The sequence below is a fragment of the Chelmon rostratus genome, chromosome 20 (genome assembly GCF_017976325.1).
Source record: "Chelmon rostratus isolate fCheRos1 chromosome 20, fCheRos1.pri, whole genome shotgun sequence".
Taxonomy (NCBI): Eukaryota; Metazoa; Chordata; class Actinopteri; order Chaetodontiformes; family Chaetodontidae; genus Chelmon; species Chelmon rostratus.
Genome location: NC_055677.1, coordinates 8,412,663 through 8,437,930, shown reverse-complemented (window position 1 = coordinate 8,437,930; position 25,268 = coordinate 8,412,663). Strand labels below are relative to the sequence as shown.

The 25,268-nt window shown below is 41.8% G+C and overlaps 1 protein-coding gene across 1 annotated transcript in view; it reads right to left on the bottom strand.

Moving 5' to 3' along the window:
* The window catches only part of ptprn2 (protein tyrosine phosphatase receptor type N2), a 123,445-nt gene that overhangs the window by 34,257 nt on the left and 63,920 nt on the right, over positions 1-25,268 (bottom strand). Inside the window, exon 11 of the mRNA XM_041961624.1 lies at positions 15,765-15,829. Within this exon, the coding sequence (XP_041817558.1) occupies positions 15,765-15,829 (65 nt within the window). The remainder of the gene's footprint in view (positions 1-15,764; positions 15,830-25,268) is intronic.

The following is a 25,268-nucleotide window of genomic DNA, read 5'->3' as shown; positions in this document are numbered from 1 at the left end:
ATAGCTGAGTGTGTATACCTGCAAGAATACCTTAGTGTGGACACGGAGAGGACAGAAACTGTAATATATTTGAGCAAACAGAAAAGAACACCTGCCCAGTAGCACACTGTGCCGCTGGTCCTCATACCAATCACACTATAATGATATCAGTGAGAGGCTAATACCGTTTACACTGCTGCACACCAGTGCTGCACAAGAAGCCAACAGCTGCAATGTGTACCTGCAGACTTAACTAACGTGTGATACCGTCACACCAAAAATAGTTGGGGTTTCTGCTCGGCTCTTTGAAATGGGGTGCAATAAATTATTCATAATAATATCTGAGCAAGACTGTAGCTGCAGCTCCATTTGGGAAGGTGTTGGAGGATTAGTTTCAAACTGTAATGCGGAGAGAAATGTATGCAAAACAAAACACATTCGGGTGTTCTGGGTGTTTCTTTTTTTTTTTTTATCAGATCCACCAGCTGTTATTGTTACTGCTGAAATGATATTACAAGATGTGTGCGAGTGGGGGAAAGATCTAGACTAATCTGGGTTTTACTCTTTTTAAATATTCTATTTCCATGCTTATCTTTAACATTTATAACGAAACAAAGCTCTAATATAGGCAGAAGACAACGTTTGGTATAAAAGTCTGCCTGTTTGGATTCCAGCGATGTAATTTCGGTTTATTATTAGTTGGTATATTGCAGTTTGATTTTGCACTTATACGGAGATCAAATGGAAAAGGTGACACTTTGCTCTCCCATCTTAACTCCCTTTTAAACATCACTTAAGGTGCAGAAACTTGACGGTGAATGTCTTAAATGCATTGTGTCTTAGCGAGTGTGTGAGATGGAGAGAGAGAGCGAGAGAAACACCATATTTCCTAATGGATGATGTTCAAAGACACAAAAAGGTCCCATTTCTGGGTTTTACTTGAAACATCTGAATTGCTGTGTCTCATGCTCCTCACTTGCTCAGAGAAGAACCATTCAAACCCTGTGTGTGTGTCAGCCATGTCATTCTGGTATTTTCCCCAGATGAGTTTGTTCAAATAGGCCTCTTTCTTATATGAATCCCAGCCCAGGCATTGCCCATGCCAAGTAGTTCAAAGCAGTAAACATCAAGGTAAATGCTATGCCTGTCATCTTGACTATATTTAAAGCAGAGAGGAAAACCCACACACATGCACAACAATGTGCACTTCAAAAAGAAACAGTGTTGTGGCGTCATAGCCTGGGGTAGAAAATCACACCATAATCTGTAAAATGATAGAAAATGTTGTAATCTATGAGGATGACAACAAAGTGATACATATTGAGCCCTCATTTGAATCTCTTTACAGATAGTGTGTAGGCCACTATAATTTTGCTGATGATTTATGATATATAGGTTAAGTGAAAAACATGGCGAAATTATAGACTAATCTGTATCAGATGGTGCTAACTGGCCACAACCAAAGCCTCTTTTCTGTTCAATCTTCCTACACATGTCAAACTTTACGTTTTTGAACAGGTTATTAACAATGGAGGCATACTTGCTAGTTGTTTTTTAACAGTTTTTGAAACAGTGGGCCCTTGATTTAAGAGAGAGGATAGAAGCTGCTTCTCATATCTAGCAAGCAACCCTACATTTAGCTGTTGATTCAGCCGATTTAATCAGTTGCAGCTAGCTGGCTAATTGAGCCAACATTGGCTCCTCACCTCTAGTTGGTTGAAATTGCTGCACTCGGATGACTCATTTTAAAAGAGATCTTAAATACACACTTGATGGTTGCATGTGCATGATATTGTGCTAAAACACTGAGGCTAAAGCTACATATGCCAAGCAAAGAGTTAGCATCCAGACCAGATGGTGATCCGTGCAGAGAAAGCATTGTCCTTGTATAGCAGTGTAGAGCTAGTTAGTCCCAGTATAGCAAGTACGACATGATGTTTTCACTTTTCACTCTAAAGATTGACCGATATGTTGCTAACGTGCTGCTAGCATTGCACTAAACTCTGACTTCACACAGGGAAACACGAACAGGCCTGTCATACCTGGCTACAGTGGTTCAGCTATGGGATATAGCAATCGAGCTTCGAGAAAGGTTACTTGAATAAAACTCTTCCAGAGAAGACAGAGCCTTCAACTCTGTGAAAGTAAGCTTACTTCAACTTTATTTCTTAATTTAAGCTGCAGCCTTAATTCCCAACTGGCTTTCGTTGACAGCAATGATCCTTTCTACCTGCAGCTGTGTTGACAATAGCAATATGTCTGACAAGGATAATGTTCGTGTTTGCTAAAACACCAGCCAAAATTAATTAAACCAAGTTAGCAAATGGTGCTCACACCCAAAAATTAAAGTCACCTCAGTATCAGTGAAGTTGTTTGCTCTGTGGTCTGAGAAAGAGCAAATTACGCTCAGATTTGCATATAATCACAAAGGCAAGAATTATTTTTGAGATGTAATTAGTCTTTGATGAGGGATATTACAATACTGGGGGTGAAAAGTCATTAGACAGCAAATAAAATGGTCAGGTCCAGAATGTGATCTGAGTTTGCTAAAACACAACCCAATCACGAAAGGTAATTGAAGGTAATACTTCATTCTATTGAGTGAAAAGATAAAAGAAGAACGGCCACTAAAAATCTCATCCGCTCTTCCACAGCCAAAAACAACAAGGAAAACACCAAGGTTTTAATTGTTTTGTTTGAATAGAATCCACACTACTTTTAGACTATTATGTTCTCGGCAGGCTTTTTTATCTTGGGGAGAGATAAAACTGCAATTAATTTTGAAAGGGGGAAAAACAGTGAGACAATACATCAAGTCACACATGAGTGGTGGCAGGCAGGGATATGTGGGCTGCCGCGGAATAACAGAGGTAGTCAAAGGTAGCATTCATAATTGAAACCCCAGTCACAAGAGACTTAGTGGGCTGGGAGACTCTGATACTGAGACTGACAGTAAAAGGACAAAGAAGTGTTCAGTGGAGAGCACAGAATAACTTTGTGGGTTCAGTAGGATGTGTCCCCTCCACACCTGGGTCCACACACCATCTCAAAGCCTCTGAACACAGTATTTCTCAGTAGTGCTGAATTTGATTGTTCAAAGAGTTCCACCACAATCTCAAACAAATGCATAAGCACTGCTGCTGGGGATTGAACTCAGGTCTTTATTGTGTTGGGTGAGTGCCTTTTTTTCCAGTGCACCCTCCAGGCAGCCAAATCAGTGTGCCGCCTTAACTGTGGGCAGTTGTGGCCCAGGAGTTAGAGCGGTCATCCACTCACCGTGGTCAAAGGTGGTCAGTGGGCACTGTGGGAAAAGTGTCCTCGGACAAGTTATCCCAAACCCCAAATTGTGAGCGTGCGTGTGAATAGCAATCACTCCTGCTTTGAACAGCTGGTAAGACTAGAAAAATGCTGTATAAATGCAATCCATTCACTTGACTGGTTTTAGTAACGCCAGGATTAGACTATAGGATATCTGCCTGATAACAGCTTGTTTCAAGAGACACAGGGTGTCAGGATATAAAATGACACTTGGATAAGAGAATTTGTTAATTATGTTGTATCTCAAGGGCAGAAAAGAACCAATTGCAGCCATGTCAACATTCTTTTGCCTTCCCTTTGCTAGTTTGTCAACGTCTACAACATAAATCTTGATGGTTTCTTATAATCCTGATCCCTTAAACTGGAAGTACTTGGTACCTCAGACTTGAAAAAGGTACGCATCTGTGGCCATGCATGCTGTGTCTGTTCAGGTACTGTCCGAAGGTCCTCACATTCCAGATGGCCTTCCATTTGCGTCCACACCAACGCTGCTGTATACTTAAAATGAATCAAATTTGGCATGTTGTCAAGAGCTGTGGACCTGCTGTTGGCTATAGTGCATTCGGCAAATGCCAGCACATTCAACACATACGAGACTAACCTGTTTGTTAGGTGATGTCCATGGCGGATATGTGATCTTGCAAGACACAACTTGAAAGCTCCTCGAAACAGCTCAAAACAGAAAAAAGAAGCCTCAAGAACCTCTGTGGAAAAACAAACCAATCAAATGACTCCAGTGGTCAGTTACAGTTGAGGGTGTACTGATGGCTGATGGCTGGATGGATGTTTTTTGCAATCAGCGTTTTTCATGGTAAAATTCCTGTCAGTTTGCCTGTATAAAAACGCCAAATTCAATTTTGTCTTGAGTATACAGCCACCCTAATACAATTCCTATTCAAATTACCCCCATGAGAATCCCTCTCAAGAGATTAGTAGATAATGATCCTTCCAGTTTAGACTAAACGGAAACAATACATATTTCTGATCAAACTGGATTGACTTTATCGGACAACCAACGCCACGTGTCTCCAACTGTACCTGGGTGTTGCTGGACTTGCAGCATATTGAGGCCCCCTGCCTGAGCATACACGCCGATGATCAGCTACAGCTTGCGTAAGTGAAGATATAGATGTAGGACCACAGGAGGCAGTGCGTGATAGGCTAAGGGTCGTATCACTGTAAATGCACACAGCCACAGCCTCATAAATTCTCATCAGTGTCTTCATTAAACATTTTCCCCTGTTATCACCATGACAACGCCGGCCCAGCGTGTGCCCACGGGGAGAGGCGTGTGTGCCTGTGTAACCCCCGGGGGTTCTTATGGGGTAACTTGGCAAAGACGCCAACACCCCATACCTCTCCTCCAGACTAACTCTTACTATAGGGACAAGGGGAGGGGGGTGGAGTGGCAGGCGGCCAGGAACGCTAGATCTGTTCCACAGCGATCTCACTTGACAGGCACTGGCTGCGTCTGGACTGGAGGCAAGCACTCTGATTTCTCTCTTTAATTACTGCAAATCGGAGGAGCCGCAGCCCATGCTAATGAAGCCACACCAATCAGCTGGGGGAGAGTCAGGGGCCTCGCGCTGGAAAACAATCCTCTGCACGAACAGAGCTGACACTCCGCCTGCCCAGCGCCGCAGCCTGCCTGCGTGTCTCGCTGTCTGTCTGCCTCACAGCTCCGGCAGATTTATAAGAGTAGTCTGCCCCCGAGCCAAACCGAGCAGCACCGCTCGCCGAAAGAAACCCTTGTGAATCCCTAATGAGACTGCTGCCACAGCTGTAGTACGGTATCAGCTGCCTGTTTGCCGCTCACATCTCCCATCGCTTCACACCACAACCTCTGACAACAATACAAAGTACGGCTGATCAGAAATTCTGAGGGCAAAATTAATTATGATTTATGTCAAGATTTTGATGGCTCCGTAACGTAATAATACATTGACGGCTCATTATTGTAAATGCATATAATCAATCTAGCCTATTTTCATCCACAAACATAATTACACTGTATGGCTTTTTGTGAAGCTGTGATGATGTCTTTTTTTCCCTCCTTCTTCAAAGTGGATAATGTAATGAACAGTGACTGACATGTGATTGCATGTATTCATGGACCTGGATTGCCAAGATCCTTTTGCCTTTTGTTGTTTCCAACAATGAAATGTAAGTCCTTCTATTAGCGCTTGATGTTGATGAAGCTACAGAAAATGACACATTTTATTTTCCTCAAAATTATACAGAGTGGGAGAAATTTAGTTTGTTGATTTTTTTTGGTCCATGTTCTAGATAAAATGTGCATAAATGCTTTGGGAGGAAACTGTGGGAAAGAATATCAAAGCAATATACAGTATTTGTCACTGACTGTGTCGTTACTATTTGATATTCTGTTGTTGTGTGTGTTTTAAAGTTGCATACATGTCACTGTGCACTGGTCTTCATGTCTGTCTGGGCTTATGATTCAGGTAGCAGCTTCTGTTTATGAGTAGAAAATCCCATTTTTATACAGATATCCACCTGCACTGCGCTGGGTGTTAGCTGCATCTGTGCATTTGCCGCTAACGCCAGACACGATTAGCATGTCTGTGAATGTAAATAGGCATGCCGGCAGCCAAGTACACATGGACATGACTGTGATATGTAAAGCAAAAATTCCATCACAGCAGGACGCTTCTCCAGTTCACAGCACACCATCAGCGTCTGATCTTTGCCACTGCGATTTACCTTCACATGTACGCCACGTTTGCAATGATTGCATCATATATTAGGATGAAAGACAACATATATTACAGCAAACACATTAAAGAAATGTCTTCAGTTCATGGCTAAAGGGCCTAATATCAGTTGCTGAATGCTGTCAGATTAACGATTATTAGACATAATTAAATAGCAGGTGCAGATCCAGGTAGAGTAAAAATTACAGTTTGAATTTCTGCAGGTTTCTGTAATAGGTTTGATTTAAATTCAATATACTGTTCTCAAGAGAAAAAAATGAGTCTCCAGATTTCGTTATTTTTAATTTTCCAGAAAGACTAAAAGATTAAAGAGAAAACTCATCTACTTCTTAAGATAAATAAACCATTAAAAAGCCACCGGATTAGCTAAAGATGCATTGTCACAAAATGGAAAACAAGGCTGTTTTTTTTTTTTAGCTCATGAAACATGGAAGTTTTGGAGATGCATGAATAACTATCTATTATTTTATATGAAATACATGAATATACACTCATTTACAAATGGTAAAGTCAGGGGGATCTGGTAGGTAAGTAGCAATTTTAATTTATTTTAAAAACTCTTATAGCTATGTGCTGTTTTAACAGGGATAATGCACAGAACATTTGTCAAATATTTATCATCATGTCTAAAATATTGGCAGGCCATTACAGCACAGTATTTTCAAGCAGTGAAACAACCAGTAGATGCTGTAAAGCCACTCAGAAGCAGAGTGGTCTAGTTTCATTTCATGCTTTATCGCCACAGATAGAAGATTTTCATACACCCTCCCAAGTCAAGGTCGTCATATAAAAGACCATAACAGCTCATCAAGCAATTTAGTTGACCTTGCCATGCAGAAAGTAACCAGCAGTTACAGCAGGATTCATAATTACAGTCAATTAAAATCAATAAAAGATGATATGACAGTTGATTACATTTAATTTACTGAGAGTAAAGTGGGTCCGTATTGTGCGCTAGCTGAGCAATAATTAATCTACTGTCTGACATCAACCACAAACTCAAAATGTTGGGTTTGCTAAAAAGACAGCTATGACTGATTTATACATCAGGATGAAGAAATGATGACAGTATATCCTCAAATGTGCAGTTTTTTAATGAATATTACTACTATTGCTGGTTTTTGCTAAATTTACAACCTGTGCCTTGTCGATCACATAAGATGCACAGCACTGCTCTCATCTGAACGCCAAACAGTTCAAAACTTCCTCAAAACAATCTGCATTTCCAACAACTAAACCATAAGATACTAGGAGCTGAATTTATTTTGCAAAGAAACACTTCTGCCCTGATTTTGTTGTAATGTTGAAAAGATTACCATGGGCCACCGCGTAGCCTGCAGCAACGGCTTTTCCTGCTGCCGTCGATGCTAAGGTGCCAGATGCGCTAGGCAAGTAGCCGCATGATAAATGGCAGAAGGTGAGAGCTCTGTGGCCGGGACCGGGAGCACCCTGCCCCTGCATCCCGCTGCCAGTCCCTTGGCATGCGGCTTGTCAGGCCAAATGGCAACCGCATCCCCCTTCAACACTGACATTTAAAACCTCTGCCATGGTATCCAGCTGTGGACACCGCAGGTCCCCCCCCCACTCTCAGCCTCCCCCAGGCACCGAGCCCTCACTGCTGCTGCTGCCAGACACCAGTTGACAACATGAGCAGCCAGAGCTTTTGTTCAAACAAGTGTGGCACCGTTTAGTGGAAATGCAGGACGATGTCACACCTGTAGATAGAAGTTACCTTACGCTTCACAAACGAGGCAGATTACTGGTATTGGTCACTGTGGGTAAAGCAGGTGCCTCATATCGCACTTCAAGTGAAAACCTAAGAACCAACACATGGGGTCATAATCTCAGCCATCAGTTAGCCATTAACTAAACTTGGACTATGTCAGCGTGGGCTAACATTAGCGGCTCCGTCCTGCTCTTTGATCGATTTGAGAAAGTACACAAGCCATCAATTACACCATTATTTTGAAAAGTAGTAATAGTTAAGAAGTCCAGCTATTCATTTTCTAGGATTATTTACCATTATTCCACTATGAGTATTATTTATAGAGCTGTTAGCTCCATTCGCAGTCTACCATGTACTCTAAGAGCATAACGGCAGCATAGAAATCATAAGCTGTTCTACACCAGGGGCAGTTCAGTTCAATGATCACCGCATGGGGAATTTACTGTGACGAAGTTGGAGGGGAAGCAGCGGGGTGTCCAGTCAGTCCCTGGCTGCAGTCGAGAGCGTCATTATTTCTTCTTAAAGTATGCCAACCAGGCCGACCTGCACCCACGAGGATGTCATTGGAGCTATTAAGTCTGCTCTGAGAGTCATGGAAGTTGAATGCTGTTGAATAATCAGAATGGCTTAGCTGAATCAGTCATCTCCGACAGATCCAGATCCAGAGGAAATCTTTTATGTCATTCCAATCACAACAAATATGATGCCTGTGTATATATTATATATACTTAAAGTACAGGAACAAATGGCTTCTACCCTGAGTGTCAGGATTAATTACTGTTTCCATATTCAGTTTCTGTCGATAACTGTCCAACATTGGATTATATGGTGAAATCACAGCACAGCTACTATGACTAAAACATAAACAACTGATTTAGTCTCAAACCATGGACAGTAAGCATCAGGTTTTGGTGTCAGCATGTCAGATTCAAAGCTCAAGCGCCTCTCTCCCTAGACTCTCCATTTTCTACTGACATTTAACTAACATAAAGGGAGAAATCCACTGCAGAAGAGGCAGAATTTAAAATTCCTCCACTGACAGTAGCCTCAGCTGTCTAAAATGCAAAGCAGCTACAGAGCAGGACATGTTGCAGTTTGAGAACAGATCACAACTCCAGCTGCAAGAAGTCTGTCATCTCTTGCTGCTACTGTGCTTCTACCAGACGTATTGCTGTGTCGACCTACGCCAACTAAATATAGAGTCACCAAAAGTCTATTAATTCACTATTCTGGCTTATTGCTCTGTAAGCTTAATGGAGAGTATCCCAGTATCGAATTATAATTGCAATATGCAATCAAACAATCAACACAACTAATTCCTTAGGTAGACTAATGAGAGCAATCGTGTAAAACAACAGTTAGTCGATAAACCTTTTTGTGTAGCGGTTTTGGGCCTGTTTCCGCCTGATTTTACATATTTCTATTTAATTAGGTTTCTTAATCTTAATGCCTTAAAATGGCCTTTGATTTCCACTTGGTGCACTCACTTTCTTTTATCAATTCCAAATAACAGTAGCACATACATATAGACTTCTAATGTTACGCAGCGTATGAGTTCTTGTCGTTTTGAGACCTGCGTTTTTGTGAGCAACCTGTTTCACACGTAAACAAGTTGTAGACGCCATCATCCGCACGCCAGGGGGCGCTGCAGGAGGAGGCTGATCGATTGGTTTGCAGCTATTTTGATAATTGAGTAATTGGTTTAGCTAGTTCCAGCCGCTAAAATGTGAGGATTTAATGCATTTCTTTGTCATATCTGATAGTAAACTGATTATCTTTTGGTTTTGGACACTTATTTGGATAACTCAATTTGAGATTTGGGAAATCATAATGGGCATTTCTCACTTTTTTTAAAGACAAAAAAAATGAAGTAATTAATTGCGAAAATGATGAAAATACAGTGATGTCAGTGGCCCGACACTGTAAGAATGCCTTCTTGCTTTGAAGCAACAGCCTTAGCCACTGAACAACTGCATTACCCTGAGTTATGGTGAAAATGCAGGAAATCAGGGACTGAACGAATGTTTGAAAGCACAGAACATCACAGATTGATGATTTATAACAGTGTAAGAGTTTTCATCAGTGGATTTTGCTTTAATTTTATCTAAATCTCCATAACACGTCCAAGGCCACCTTGGCCTTGAGCTTTTATTTCCAGGAAGAGACGAACACACCAGAAAAAAAAAACAAAAAACGTATCTTATTTAATTCTTTACAAAAGGCGGAGGAATTGCCCTTCAACAAGCTGAATAAAAATACCACTGTCAACTATACACAGTAACCGTACCTCTCTTTAACAAAGGCAGCGGAACATAAAAGAAGCAAAAGGAAGGAGAGTAAACACTTTACATTCTGACACTCATTAAAAACAGACAAGTCCACCCTTACCCAGGGGAAAGCACACGTCATGATATAGAGAGAGGCAAATACCAAACTGCATGGCATGGTATCAAAGGCATTTCTGCAGTCCAAAGGTCAGGTGATGGTAAAAGGTTGCTGAGAAACGGAGCTGCTGGACGGTCTTTCATCAGTGGGAGGCAGCTGGAGTCTCCACAGAGGCAGTGTTACTCAGGGCTGCAGGCACAGTGGGGCTGCTCCAGTATGACATTTCACATCCAGATCTGCCACAGTAATGGCATTTTAGCCACTTTTAAAACAGCCAGATTGGTCTTCCTTCACTGTTGAAATTTTTATAGGCCGCAATTTTTCCATTGTTTGGGTTTATTACAGTGTGAGAAGGAGATTGGATTGGTTGTCAATGTGGAAAAGGCAATTGAGGGCCAATGTGGAATTGATTGGCTGATACAAATACACACGTACAGTACACACACACACACACACACACACGCACACACACACATAGACACACAGACACACACACACACACACAGACACAAACACACACACACACACACACACACACACACACACACACACACACAGTACAACACAAGGATGCAAAGAAAATACATCCAGCAGTGCAACCAAGCCACTCTCATTTCCTCTGAGGAGCTACATCCGCTCTTAAATGAGAATAAGAGATATTGAAATTAACATAAAAATATATTTTTCCCATCTCGAGATTCTTAAAAAAAAAAAAAAAACACAGCTTGAAAAACCAACATGGGGGAATATGTTTTGAAGTACCCATGCCGTTACATGATCAATTTGTACAACTCTTATCACAGTTATTTATTTATTTCAGCCTGTGTGTCTGTTTCTTCTCTCTGGTGGGAAATGGTCAGTGCGCTTTTCCTTTGAAGTCCCCTCTGAAATGATTTGTCCCATTCGCTCGGAGGAATTGCATTCGCTGATGGTTGCACATGGTATTTGTTGTTAAGTGGTTTATACTACAGTATTCAGACTTTGTTAGATTAAAGGAAAGCAAAATGCGCCGATATTGCCTGATAGTCATGCGCATAATATAAAAGAATGTGGAAGTAAATATTCATGTGAAAAAGTGTTCAAGCAGAACAAAATGCAAATTTAAAGTGATCAACCCTGAAGCAGAAGTTGGATCCTCTTAAGTGCATAAAGGGTAGCTGTATAAATGTAGTGTTTGTTACTCAAGTTGCCATTGTGTGGTATTTTAACATAAAAATACACAAGAGGATAAAGTGAAGGTGCATTAGAACAAATGTCCATTTGTAACAGAAGCAGGGCCAAAACTGATACCAGGATTTAATGTGCATGCTTAAGTAACATGGCCATGTTTAGCAGGTATGTCTGCCATGTTCACCTTCTTAGTTTTAGCATGTTAGCATGCTAACATTGGCTTGAGGAAAAGTTAAAGGATCACCCAAGTTGTTAGGATAAACCGTGGATATCTGTACCTAATTTTGTGCCAATCCATCCTGTAAGTGTTGAGATATTCAGTCTGGACCAAAGTGATGGACCAACCAACTGATGCTGCTATCATGGCTGATAAAAAAATCACTAAAGAGAAAGAAGCACCATCGCTATTTAAAGCTCAGGTCTGAAACAAACCTGCATCATGTAGATGGATTATAGAAAGATAATAAGTAAGAAGTTCTTTAGTTTGCTGTTTCCAGTTGAAATTCAGTGTACAACATGTCGCAATTGCTCAAATTAAGACAACATGTACAATAATATTAAAAGGCTGGTGCACCGTATTATTTTTTCAAAGAAGCCTGTCAGAACATTTTCAAATAGATGTGCCCTTGCATTAATTACGGCGCAGGATATTGGAAAGAAAGCCTTCAAATCCATCGGGAGGGGTCATCATCATTGTGACCTTTCTCTGAGATGAGTTTTGCCGCTGTGCCTCTGCACTTAGTTCCTTGATTAGAAATATAATGTGAGCTCTCGACCATCATGAGACGGCGCCATTCTCCACCAGCCCCTCTAGACTGATACCTGACAGGATCGTTTCACCTGCATCCACTTCCATTATGTAGAGTAGAAATCACAGGGAAGACCTGTGACTTTGGCGCGCATGGACACGTCATGAGCATGCAAAAACAAGAAAAATGCACACTTGCAGCGAGCCCTATGAATGCCAATTACAGCATGCATTAAGGACAGACTCTGTGGCCACACCGTACACATTTACTGTGCATTTGCCCTTGCATCCACAAAAAACAATACACACATGCACAGAGCAGAGACTCCCTGCCTGCCATACATGATTTAAATTTAGTGGTGGAATAATCAGTTGACATGCAGCTCAGGGAATTCTATGCTTAATAAGTGCCTCTTCATATAAGCAGTATCCCGGAGTTATCTCGAACATGAGACTGCTGTCAAAATGTCAATGAATCTCAATTTAACTACCATCTTAATCACATGGGGACCATGGCATACAGAACGTGGTGATCTGTATCACAGCGTATTTGGAAATAATCTGGAAATGTGGGAAAACACGACCGTTGGTTCTTTACAGATGTGCAATTTGAGATGTTTTATAGGTCATTCGGCATTTACTGTAACTCTAACAAAGCAACTTCATGTTAAGCAGGTATACTGGGGAGAAAAGAAAATGTTGATTTGGAGGCTGTGCTACAAGGCAATATTTTCTCAGCCTCTCAGTCTGGGTGGAGTTTTGTCGTCTCAGCAGTCGGAGATACTTCCTATTCTTTTAATATTCCATTTTGAATCCAGAGGAAAGCTTCTGCACACTCATATCAGTGTTTGGTCATTAAGACCTTGATTAGGGCAATATTAGCGGGGAAATATTTAACCTCAGAAAACATTCTTAGAGATTAAGCATCACCTCACAAGCATTAAGGAAGATTTAAAGGTCATTCACTCCATTTTTCAGTACACTGAAAGCTATCATTTCTAAGTTCTAGATTTGTTATATTTCTATCTTTTGGCCTAACATACAGCATGAGGATTGTCAGAGGATTGTAGACTATTCTGTTTTTTTTGTGACTAAACACAGATATCGCTTCAAAAAAACATCTGACCAACATTGCCCCTCCCTTTCAAAAAATATCTTTCTGAACCTCCCTTTTATTCCCTCGCTTCTCCTCTCCACGCTCCCCACTGGTACCAGCCATGCTGTGTCTATGGCTGCCAGCGAAAGCAACCCTTTTGCCTGGTGCCTGGCTGCTGTCTCCAGCTTGAGGAGGGGTGGGGGGTTGAATCACCAACCCCCCCCTCCTGCACGGCAGAAGATACGAGGAAGCAGAGGAAAGCAGTGGGGAGGGATGCACAGTCATAGAGCCTTTTGCCTTTTAGGTGTGATATGATCTGCCACGGCTTATTTCCACACTTAGAGTACTAAGTGTCTGATAATAGCATGGATATATGTATTCATATGTATGACTTCAACGTAGCATGAATGCGGACAGTGGAGTCAGCTGATGCAGAAGCTGCAAAGAGGCCACATCAACCACGAATTTCTTTCCACTCGACTTCTTTTTCCTCCTCACGGTTTTTCACACGTTTACAGGACTCACGAATTGCTGTGAGAGGACCTCCATTTGCCTTTTGGGTTTCCACTAGAGTGCAGCTCCCACTTGGGAAACAGCTGTTAATAAGAACCATACTCAGAAAATATACAGGCCCACACACACACACATACATTTTTTTTTTTAAGTTTTATTTTTCTGTTGATTTCTCTCTTTAGGAAGCAGACTTCCCTGCAATCTATAATGGAGTAGATATTGCTCGGCCTATTGATTGATGTCTCCTTCCCCCCACTTTGACATTTGCTTATCCTCGCCCGCATCTACTGCTATTGACGTTCGCTCTATCTGGACATCTTCCTAAGCTGTTTTGTCATTTGTCACCTCTTAAATAAAAACGGAGGGGGGGGGGGGGGGGGGGTGTCAGTGATAAGACTTAATGATACCAACCACATTGATGGTTTTATACAAGCTTACCAGGAGAGGAAAGAATGCCGTCTGTGCAAAGCATTTGCTTAATACCCCACTCTGCACCTCTTACGGATCCACTGAACAATTTTAGCCAGCATATTTCTATTTTTGCCACTAAGAAACAGGCTACAGGAGACCCATTCTGCAACCTCCAGCATGCATTCACTCATAACTGTGGTCAATTTACTGCAAATTTACTGAAAGCAGGCTTTTGGTTTAACACCTTTTAAACTAATGTATTTGAAGAGCCCACTCCACAGGCTCTCTTGTCAAAAGCTACTATTTTGCCCAACTTACCGTCAACTCTCCACTGCTTGGATACAAACTAGCGGGATCAACACTTCCACATTAGAGCTGCTGCTAATAAAACGCCCTCTGAATGAGTTTTCAGGGCTCATACTTTGCCAGCTCTTTATTTGTAGTACAGTAAATGCCGCGCTTCCTTAACATGCATTTCTACAAACACAGTCTGGCGCAGATTTTCTCCCCATGAGGTGGAAGACAGATTTTTTCCTTACCTCCCTCCCTCTTCCCAACCATCCCTCCCTCACCCTGGCTCCTGCAGAGAGGCTATTATTGCAGCTAATTATCTACAAATAGGCCCAATATGACAAACACAGCCCTGTACCAGTGCTGGCTAAGCACAGGAATCAGTCTGAGAAGCAATAAAAGAAAGAAAAGAAGGCAAGGAGAGGCAGACAGCGAACAGGACAAAAGTCACAGTGAAGAAAAAAAAAGAAACAAAGTGAATCAGAGATAATTGAGAAGAACATGATTCAGACACAATGTGAAATAAGATGAGAGAAACTGCTGTGCTAAAAAAGATATAAATAGGAGGCAGATGGGCGAATAAAGGCAGTGACACCAAAGGGGAGACAGCAGAGAGAGGACTAACACAGGAAAATGATCTTGTCTATACAGTGTGTGATGGTTGTTGCCATTGGCAACTGTCCTGCGATGCACAGGCCACATCCATTTAGCTCCCAGCATGCCTCATGATCAGGGCAGCTCAGGGGTCTAAGGCTGTCTGTCTCATTTCCATAGAGAAACTCATTTACCAGGCAAGCATGGAGGGCTATGATGCATCAATGGGTGCTTGATTAGATCCTTACCGTTGATACATATGAATATTTATCAGTGTTGAATGAATACACATTTACTCTCCTTTCATCTGGATCATCCTGAGTGTCCTCCTGCTCTCCTCTTAATTTTTTCCAATGAATATGTCACAGGAGCATCAGGGCCCCCGACAAAGTGACAGCACTCAAGATAATCTGGTTATTGTCGCTCTGCGGTGACGATCAACACTCACTTCAAGTCTCACAAAATGCATCAGGCTTTTGTCTTGTGTTTTTTTGCCATGGTGACAACGGCTCTTAGAGACCTAAAGGAAACGCAAACGGGGGACGGTAATCAAAGCAGCACACTTAAAAGGATGTGTGTTTGGAATTCATTGCTGCTGCAGATTAGTGTTTGGCTGCACAACTGAAGCTGCAGGTGTGATACGAATGCAAAGACAAGTCGGAATCACAGAGCTATTCCTGTCCCATGAGTCCAAGCGAAGAGGAAGACGCACACAATTACAAGCACACCCACTCTCACTTTTCTTCTTCTTTTTTTTTTTTTTTTTACACACAACAGATATTTTTAGAGAGTATAACTTACATCACTGACTCCAGCCTCCACAATCTTCAGGCCCGTCTCCTTCTCCAGCTGCTGCTTCTGTTGGACTGCACGGGAGACAAAAGCAGAGGAGGTGTTGAGTACGAGATGACAAACTAGCAGATTTTTCAGATCCTGAGGCAGAACAACTGGTCAGTGAAACTGAGAATGATGCAATGGATGTAACAGCATGAGTCAGATGTCAAACTGGTCATAGTGTGGCCAGCCCACACACACACACACACACGCACACGCACACATAAAATCTTCATCAAGCAAAATATTCTTCAGGGTATGACAGAAAGCAGTTACCAGCTGACATGAGTCTGTGGTGGCACCTGGAGCACGGTTATCCTGTGCTGGCCTGTAACAGGTGAGGCCATGCTAGCGGCTCTGTGAGGCTGTACTAAATGCTAATGCCAGCACGTTAACATGCTCATAATGATAATGCTAACATGCTGATGTTTGAACTGGATTTGCAGTTGGCACAAAGGCTTAACGGGAGTAGGTTTGATTTATTGCTCAGCGTCAGATTCTACCGGTTGATATCACCACCGCAACACTTGGTGGATGAATTGCACAGGATCGGGCCGCATCGCGCTTCAACGATATCGCCCTCAGTAACTGTGTTTACATGCTTTCATTTACTTTGTGATACGAGCGACTGAATGCGTGGCTATCGCGTACGTTGTTACCTTCACTGTGACAGCGAGCAGGGGTCGCAGTGAGCAGAGGGTTTGCCATAGCTCCAATGTGTGGTTACGTTTTTGAGGAGGTGCAGATCGGCTACTGTGTGGCCCCCGTAGGTCAGCAGAAGTATAAATTAGCTTTAGCAGGTTTAATATTTACCATCTTTGTTTAACTTATTGGTATGCTACAACCCTGTCTCATAGAAATGACACTTATATACAACTACATTGTGTACATAAGTACATTGTGCTGACAAACGTAATCTCTGGCTGGATCATTCACAGTCAGCGTACATTTTATGCACCACGTGGAGTCACAGGGAGGTCGGGCACTAAAAGTGCAGGACTGTGACACCAGAATCCAGGGTTCCCATCTGGACTGTGACTGTCAGGTTTAGTCAACAAAAGCACTTTGGTTAAGATCAGGGAAAGATCATGATTGCTGCCATTTTTTCTGTATCAAAAAAGACCACAAGTACCTAAATATAACCATAAAAAAGATGAATAATGCCTTAGTCACTATTAATGGATAATGCAGTGCAACATTGGCTGTTTTGGTGGAAAACAAACAAAATACGTTGACAGCACACTTCCATTTAGCATCAACATTTGTGGGACTTGCCAGGTACGTTAATTAATACGGTGGACATTGCAATTCCATTAAAACGTATTCGCTGTTGCTAATTAGTTGTATATAAGGCTAATGTCTAGGACACAGGGCTCCATGCTAACATTTGCTAATTAGCACTAAACACATATCATTAGTTATGGACAGGAAAACTTTAATTGTGACTTGATAATGGTGCTAGTGTTTCATAGCAATCCATCCTGCAGCTGTTGAGACATTTCACACAAAACCTCACGGTGCTGCTAGAGGTAAAGCCAGAGATCATCAAAATCATTGGGCTTCATCCTCTGGGGACCATGAATGTTTCATGGCAATCAAAAAGCATTGAGATACTTCAGTCTGGATGAAAGAGAGTGCGATCCATGGAGCTAGGGCCGCGAGCATGGTTAAAAACACGAAATGCCAAAAAAACTATCCTAACTCACGTTGAGTCAGACCTACTAAAGATCGCCAGAAAGCAGATGAAGTGCTTGTAGATTCACAGCACACAATAACTTGAGCTCCTGCCTTTGTTCTTTCTGTAATTAATACAACACCCGAGTTTGATCCTCAGATCTATTGATCTAATCAAATATGGCATGCTATTTCCAAAGCTTTGTTCACAAAAGATATTCTCATGCAAATCAAACCAAAGTGAGGCAATGTTAAATATCCATCGTCCAAGATCACTCATTTGCCGACTTTTTTCCCCCTTCTGCGCCCCTTCCTCACTTTGATGGAGACATTTATATTGAAAAACAAAATCAAAGGGGCCTTAATAGATTATGCCAAATTATAGAGTGAAACAAAAAATGGAGCATAATTTTAATTGCGTTTGTTAGCATGTGAATGTGATGGGTAATGGGGAAAAGGAAAAAACTGAGAGTTAAAGAGAGAAAGAGAGCAGGTCCTTTAAATCCCATTTCCCCAGATGAAGGCTATGCAAATGACCCTGAAGAGCTGAACCCCACCTCACACTCCAAATTCGGCAAGGGCCTGTTTAATTAGTATTTTAATCTATCCCAATGAATCCACTCAGTCCACAATGTATGCAGCATTCCATCTAATTAAGCACGCTACTTTTAGGATAATCATCCATCTCCCTTGCTCTTCCTCTCTCCCCTTTTCTCTTTCTGGTTATTAAGGATCCCGCAAACATTGATCACACTATCATCTCATCAACATGGCAGCAAAGGGGGCATCTTATAGTTTAGGTGTCAGCCAGGGTTTCCTGAAGGATGGCTGAAAGGAGGATAAAGGAGGCGGCGAGTGAGCTGGAAAGGTCAAATATACATTCAAAGTCTCTAAATTAGAGTGCCACATAAAAGAAGCAGACAAGAGGAGAAAGAAATTAAATCTTCTGCCATTAGTGAGAGGAGAGAAGTCTTCATCTCGTGTGTCTCAGCTCACTTTGATTTCATGTTGCCACCCCTGCATTTAGTCAGACATATTGCCTCTCCATAGATAGCTACGGTACCTGCACGGTCCTGGTGCTATTTACGAGGGGGGTAATGAGCGAGGTAATTGGGCCCAGCTGGGTGAGGTCGTAGACGGTGGGGGGAGGCGAAGCTGCTAAAAGGTCACACAACGTTTTGGTCCTAATGAGGACCCCTCTGGGGTCGCAACACATCATGAGTCAAACTACGAAAGATTAGCCTGGAATCAACACACATACACGTCACAGCGGCTGCAGCTCGGCTTTTGACTGACAAGCTGGCATTAACCGTCTTATGGTGAAACCAAAGAAGCCTGAAGGTCAGTATTTACTTGTGAATCAAAGCTGAGGACTCTCCAATCAACCTGAGGGAAAGGACAGTCCCACAACAGCCACTTTAAATGTAAATACATGTACTTGCCGAGCTCATTAGCTGGTAACTGGATGGATTTGGGCTGAAGAGAGAATCCAGCCAATGGATTGCTTGTTCTGTCACTGACTGTACAGATAACAGCCTACAGCATCTCTTTTTGGTCACCCCTTATATTAACCTCCCACTGGAGCTCACTCTCTTTCTCTTTTCCTCACAGACACACACAAAGATTTTGGAAGCTTCAAATTAGCCACCAAATACTCCTGACAGACTGTGGAAAAGAGATGTCAGGTCTCATTTCAGAGAGGCTCCTCCAGCCATTTTAATAGGCATTGTCCAAGTCTATCTAGTCTGATCTCTAATATCGAGATCAGATCCCTGCTGCTCATTTGATCTTTTCGGTATCTGACTCATATTGAGGCATATCATTTGATGTTCAGCAGGCAAAAAAAGGCAACACATTTCATATGTGTTAAAATGTGCTTCATTCTCACGTGCTTTCAATTGAAATGACATACACCCGCAGCAGTTTTATTGGAATATAAAACAGAAAATTGCCTGGGACTATTCAATATAAATTCAGTCAAAGTGGGTGATTATTATTTTGTGAAAAAAAAAGCCTAAACTGGACAACAGTGTGCAAACAAGCACTACAATTACAATTGGACCCGGTCCATCTTCAATCAAACACAAAATAATTAAAAGGACTTCAAAAGGACAATCACTTTGTAAGAGGAGCTGGCTGCTGAATCTCCAAAATAAACTATTAAAGTTACAATTCATGAAATAAAAAAGTTTTTGATGCCATTTATGGTCATCATTTTTCTTTATTTTTTATTTTTTGCCAATAGCCATTCATTTAATCGACATTTTGTAATTACCTATTTATAAAGTGCTTTGCTTTGCTAGTGGCGGAGTCCGCCATTAACGCACTGGACACAGAGGGATACGAAGGATCCAGAGGAAACAATACAGCATGTAATCCAGTGTATGTTACTGCTAATACAAACTGAACATTTATTAAAGCTGCTTCTTCACATTGAGCTAAGACGAGGTGGCTTTTATTGTAAAGCAGTCCAAGAAACAGTGTATTGACCGGCAAGGTTAGCATTGACCAAGATCAATCATGAGAAATGCATTTTGTCGGCACGTCATTTTTAATCTTTGCTAAGGAAGTAATGGAAGAAGGAGGAGGAGCCACTGTGACTTTGAACTTTACTGTGTTCTGCTGTTGTGTGGGAAACTACATGCGCTGTGTGCAGCATGAAATCAGATCGCGGTTGTACTTTATTTTTCCTCATTCATGATTAGAACAACAAAAAAAAAAACATTGTGAGTTTGTTTGGCTGCACTGTAACAGATACACCACTTGCTCTTCTGACGAAGTAGCTGCTCGGGGAGTGTTTGCTGTAATCAACCACGCCTATTGTTGTCACCAGTAACCACAGGTGTCTCCCAATCAAACTTTCAAACAAATTTTCAAGTTATAACTTTAAATTAGATCTTTAAATTAGGCCCACTGGCGTGCAATTCTGCTGCTCAATATGTAATGTATTTATTGCAGGCAGATAAAATACCTGAATTATTTCTGTGCCTGCTGCCAAAGAACATTTTGTCATTTTTACAATTACACTTGTATTATCAAAATATTAGAAGTGCATTAAGGAACGTGCTTCGATTTTCAACCACGAACGCCGTGTTTCTGTTGAGGATCTGAACATTCAGAGAACAGAGGAATACTTCAAAAACTCATCAAGGACTTGTTGAAGGAGAGGGAAAGGCCATTTCAATCATCAATCTAAAGAATGATTCAAAACATCTTTGGCAAGAACACTAATGAATAAAAAAATAACGGCGAAAACACATGAGCACACATTTAAGCTTGATTTTATGTGACCTTTAAATTGCTCTGTAGCATATGCACGCAACACAAATTATCTTGTGGCGAGATATAATTTGATTAAAATGTTGCTTTTCTCCACCATATGCTGCAAACTGAGGCAATTGTGCACTCCTCATCATATATTCTCATAGCAATTCAGAAATGATTATCATGAAGTCATCAGAGCTTAAAGTCATGAATATATATATTCATTTTTCTGATATACGTCAGGGTTGTTATTGTTAGAAGCAATATTAATTCAGCATCGGGAGACAAATCACCAACTGTTTGCTGTAAGTATTTTGTATTTCAACACGGCACAGCAGCCGGCGCTGTCACATGATCGTAATGTTGCCTCTTTGGCCAAATGGGGGTATATAGTTGACAAAATGCATATTTCACCACCCTCTGATTGATCTGTTAATATTGAATAACATCCACATCCATTCCATCTATCTCCCCCATCCCTCCCCTGTTCCTCAGGTCGTCTATTCACCACTTCCATTTCTCCATCCGTCACTCCAACCAAACAAAATGAAAGTGTTTATTGTGGAGGAGGGCTGACGCTCACGCCTCTCCACAGCCGTTAGCCTTATCAGCAGGCAATCGCTCCGATATTAAAGCTGCCATTCCGCCCATCACTTTCCCCTTGCACATATGATGGCTGTCTCTACCTATCAGAGTGGAGAGTGGAGGTGGAGGAGGGGGGAGAGGAAAAGAGAGGGAGATGCACCTGATCCCCTTGCCAGATAAAATGCACGGCAACCCATTTTTCAGTCAAAATCCGAGGCGGGAAACAAAAACAACAATATTCCTTCATAGCTGGGAGTGTGAAGAGCCAGGGCGCTGACTTCCGAGCAGCAGCATATTCATTACACGTATGATGTATATAACATGTATGTGACCCCTTTACAGATGACTCCTGCACACCGATGCTTATCAAAATGTAAATCAGTCCGCAGATATTGTTGTCGCTTTCATAAAGCTTATTTGTTCGTCTTCTTATTTTTTTCACTTCCAGTATGGCTTCTTGTGAATTCATCACAGAGAGGATATTCTACAGGAGACACAAACACACTAATAAAAAATGGCTTTCACATGAGCTCTGGTGTTTTACAGTGAGGATAAAAACACGGTAAATAACTTAATATATAGCACTATCTGAGCACCCATTGTTGGCCAGGAAATCCCACAGACCCTCCTCTCCTCTGTCTCTTTTCGTTCATGTGCATCAGTTGTTATTCTGGCTTATATAAACCAAGACACCAAATCAAAGGGCCCGCACCTCTGAGAAAACCTACAAATGAAACAGAGGGACAAAGTGGAGCCGAGCTAGAGGACAATAAAAAAGTGCAAAAGTAAAAAAAACAAGACGCTTTAACATTCAGTGCCTCCATCCAACAACATCATTATGTGCTAATATCCAATCAAGATATGACTAACTCATTAACATCGAGTCAAAAGTAAATACTAAATCAAAGGATGTTGTTGATTGTTGATGAATCTTATTATGAATAGATATATTTTATTTGGTTGATCATTTTATTAATTGTTCAGTTTATATACATATTAAAATATATGAAAGTAAAAGACCAGCAGTCGAAAATTGAGTGTTCAACTTAGAGCTGAAACGGTTGGTCGATTAACTGATTGGTCAATCAGCAGAAAATAAACTGGCAACAATTTTGATAATTGATTAATTAAGACTCGCTGGCTCTCAGATGTGATTATTTGTCTGTGTTTTTTTTTTCTCCTTCAATGATAAACTCAGTAACTTTTCGGTTTTGGACTGTTTTTCAGATAAAACAAGCAATTTGAATATATCAGCTTGGGAAATTGTGATTGGTATTTTTATATATATTTTCTGACACTTTATAAACCAAAACAATCATTTGATGAATTCAAATAATAAAAATAACAGCTTGTGGCAGCCCTAAATCAATTTGGACAGAGAAAAGAAGGAAAATTCACACACCGAGAAGCTAAAACATTAATATAACTTGCAACAGCACTACAGCTCTACACACATTCACTCTTTATCATCATCATCTAGAAGTTGAACGTAACTAGATATTATTTAATATAACAGCTAAGTTTAATCCCTGAACAGTAAATATGGTTAAATCAGATAAATAATTCAGCTGAACAGAAAACAAACCATCTTCTCTCTTTCAGTATACCCGACATGATGATAGTGATGACATCATTAGGCTCTAATGTCCAGTCAGCAGTGCCAATCATATACCACCATGTCTGTCACATGGTAGGACCATGCTGTTAACAGCAGGGGGTCCTGGATGGCTCACTGTTTATTCACCCTGATCGATCGCTGCCTGTGGATAAGCCAACAGAGCTCTCAAACAAACCAACTGCTGTTATTCAGCCTAAATCAACACACCAAAAACCTTCGCTATTTCTAACTCAACGCGCTGAACTCTCCTGCAAAATACTGCGCCTCGCAAGAGCAAAATGTTTTCCTTTAAGATGCCAAAACCTGTGACAATGTCAAGAGGATAGGAGATGCTGCCTGGTTTCCGCTCCTGTAATGGCCGTAGCCGTGCAATCAGCATGCGCCCTGAGTCCGCTGCAGACCCTGCCCCTGGTATCAAACACATTACAGGCCCCTTCCTCTTTCAAACAGAACCCACATGACACATTTATAATTGCATCCTCCCTTATTAGAGGCCCCTTTCAAAGATGGCTGAATAATACACCTGGATGAGTCTTTGCTGCACATGTGCAGACACGCAAACTCAAGCACACACACGCAACAGCCGCAGACACACACACACACACATAATATCTGTTTCTTTGCCGCCTGGTTGATTAATAGATTGTGGCTGCTCTGACACTCTGTGTAGAATAGGCATTTTGGCTTTGATAGGTGCTGACACCAATTCTTCACGGACTGCAGGAGATTGGGGGAACAGAAGCAGCACCGGCAAATGACTTGGATGGCAGGCACCTCCAGATGTGGGAGAAACCCCACGGATGTCACTCTGCATTCTCACCGGGACACGTTTACATCGTTTACGCTCCCTCTCAGAGATGACAATCTGCAGATGTGTGACATATGCGACATGAATCACATCTGACAATCGCTCAAAAAGAACGGATAGGTTTGAAGATTGCAGTGAGTGATGAGGTAAACAATGCACATCTGAAACAATCACTGTCACCAGAAGTCCAGCGTGCTGCAGAGCCATGCTGCTGGGTCTGTGGATGACCTTTTCCTATAACACAAGCTGGCAGCCTTGCTGTCAGCAAGACATTGCATGAAAAAACATTTACTGCAGTCTTCAGGGAGACGTCAACAAGTGGAAAGTCTTCACGCATCCACATCCAGAGTCCACTACAGTACGCAGCGCTTTGTAGCTGAAATGCACCAAATGTGTGATACAAAATAATGAGTTAAAACATGATGAAAAACGTTACTCAGAGGTCTTTCCTCAGGTAAAAAGGGGCAAGGTAAAAACAATTTAAGACCGCTGCTCTCTGTAAAAGATGCTTCATTTATTTCCCTGGATGTGTGTGTGTGATACAAGATGAAAACATCTGGAAGTCTGCCACCATCTGAAGGGAGCCTACTGGGGGAAAGCTTATTGGAGGAAGAGATGGCGAAGCTGACACACAGAGCCACACACACTCACACACACTCTTTGGCTGCCTCCCCGCTGAGGGAACTCTGACAGAGGCAGCCCTACCTGTCACTGTGGCAGCAATTATCCTGCAGGCTCTCTCCACGGACCGTCTCCTGCAGGTCTCCACATTACTAACCACATCACTGAGCACACACATACTGAGTATGCACACTGACGCGCAGGAGGGCACGCCGCACACCCACAAGTACACACACTGTACATATTCGTAGACACACACACAGGGCTGCATACGCTCGGTTGTGCTTTTCATCCACAATTCACTCTCCACAAGCTAATGGCTCGAACGAATCGTAATGATGTGTTGGTGCAGACATCCTGCTCAAGCCAGGAGAAACACACATCATTACGTGGATGTGAGCGCTCATGCAAGCATGCACACATATGTCTTCTGTTATAGATATAAATGCATTATCATAGATGAGACTGCTAAGAGGTCCGCAAATACACACGCTAGAAGACCCAAATAAATCAATAAATATGCTAAGGATGTCATAAGGCAGAGTTTGAAGACAGAGCAGGCAGCATTAACATGAGGCCAGGATATGAGCTCCAGTGAGTCAAAAGATAATAAGTCTTGGATATTGGAAAAAAAAAAAAAAGAACAGGCATGCTCAGAAGGACAGGGTGTCCATTTTGGCTGCAGGGAGGTCTTCCAGAGGAAGGGATTGATCTGTTTCACGCTGGTTCACTGGAGCTCAGATCCAGGACCCAGTCTGAGTCTCAGGAACAGGTTGATTGCGCCGAGCTGTGAAGGGTGATTTCAGAGAAAGGAAAAAAACGAACCCAACGTGACCTCATTACCGTAGATTTGTTCCGACTGTCATTAGGAATCACAAACACCATCACTCAAGTCAGGAAT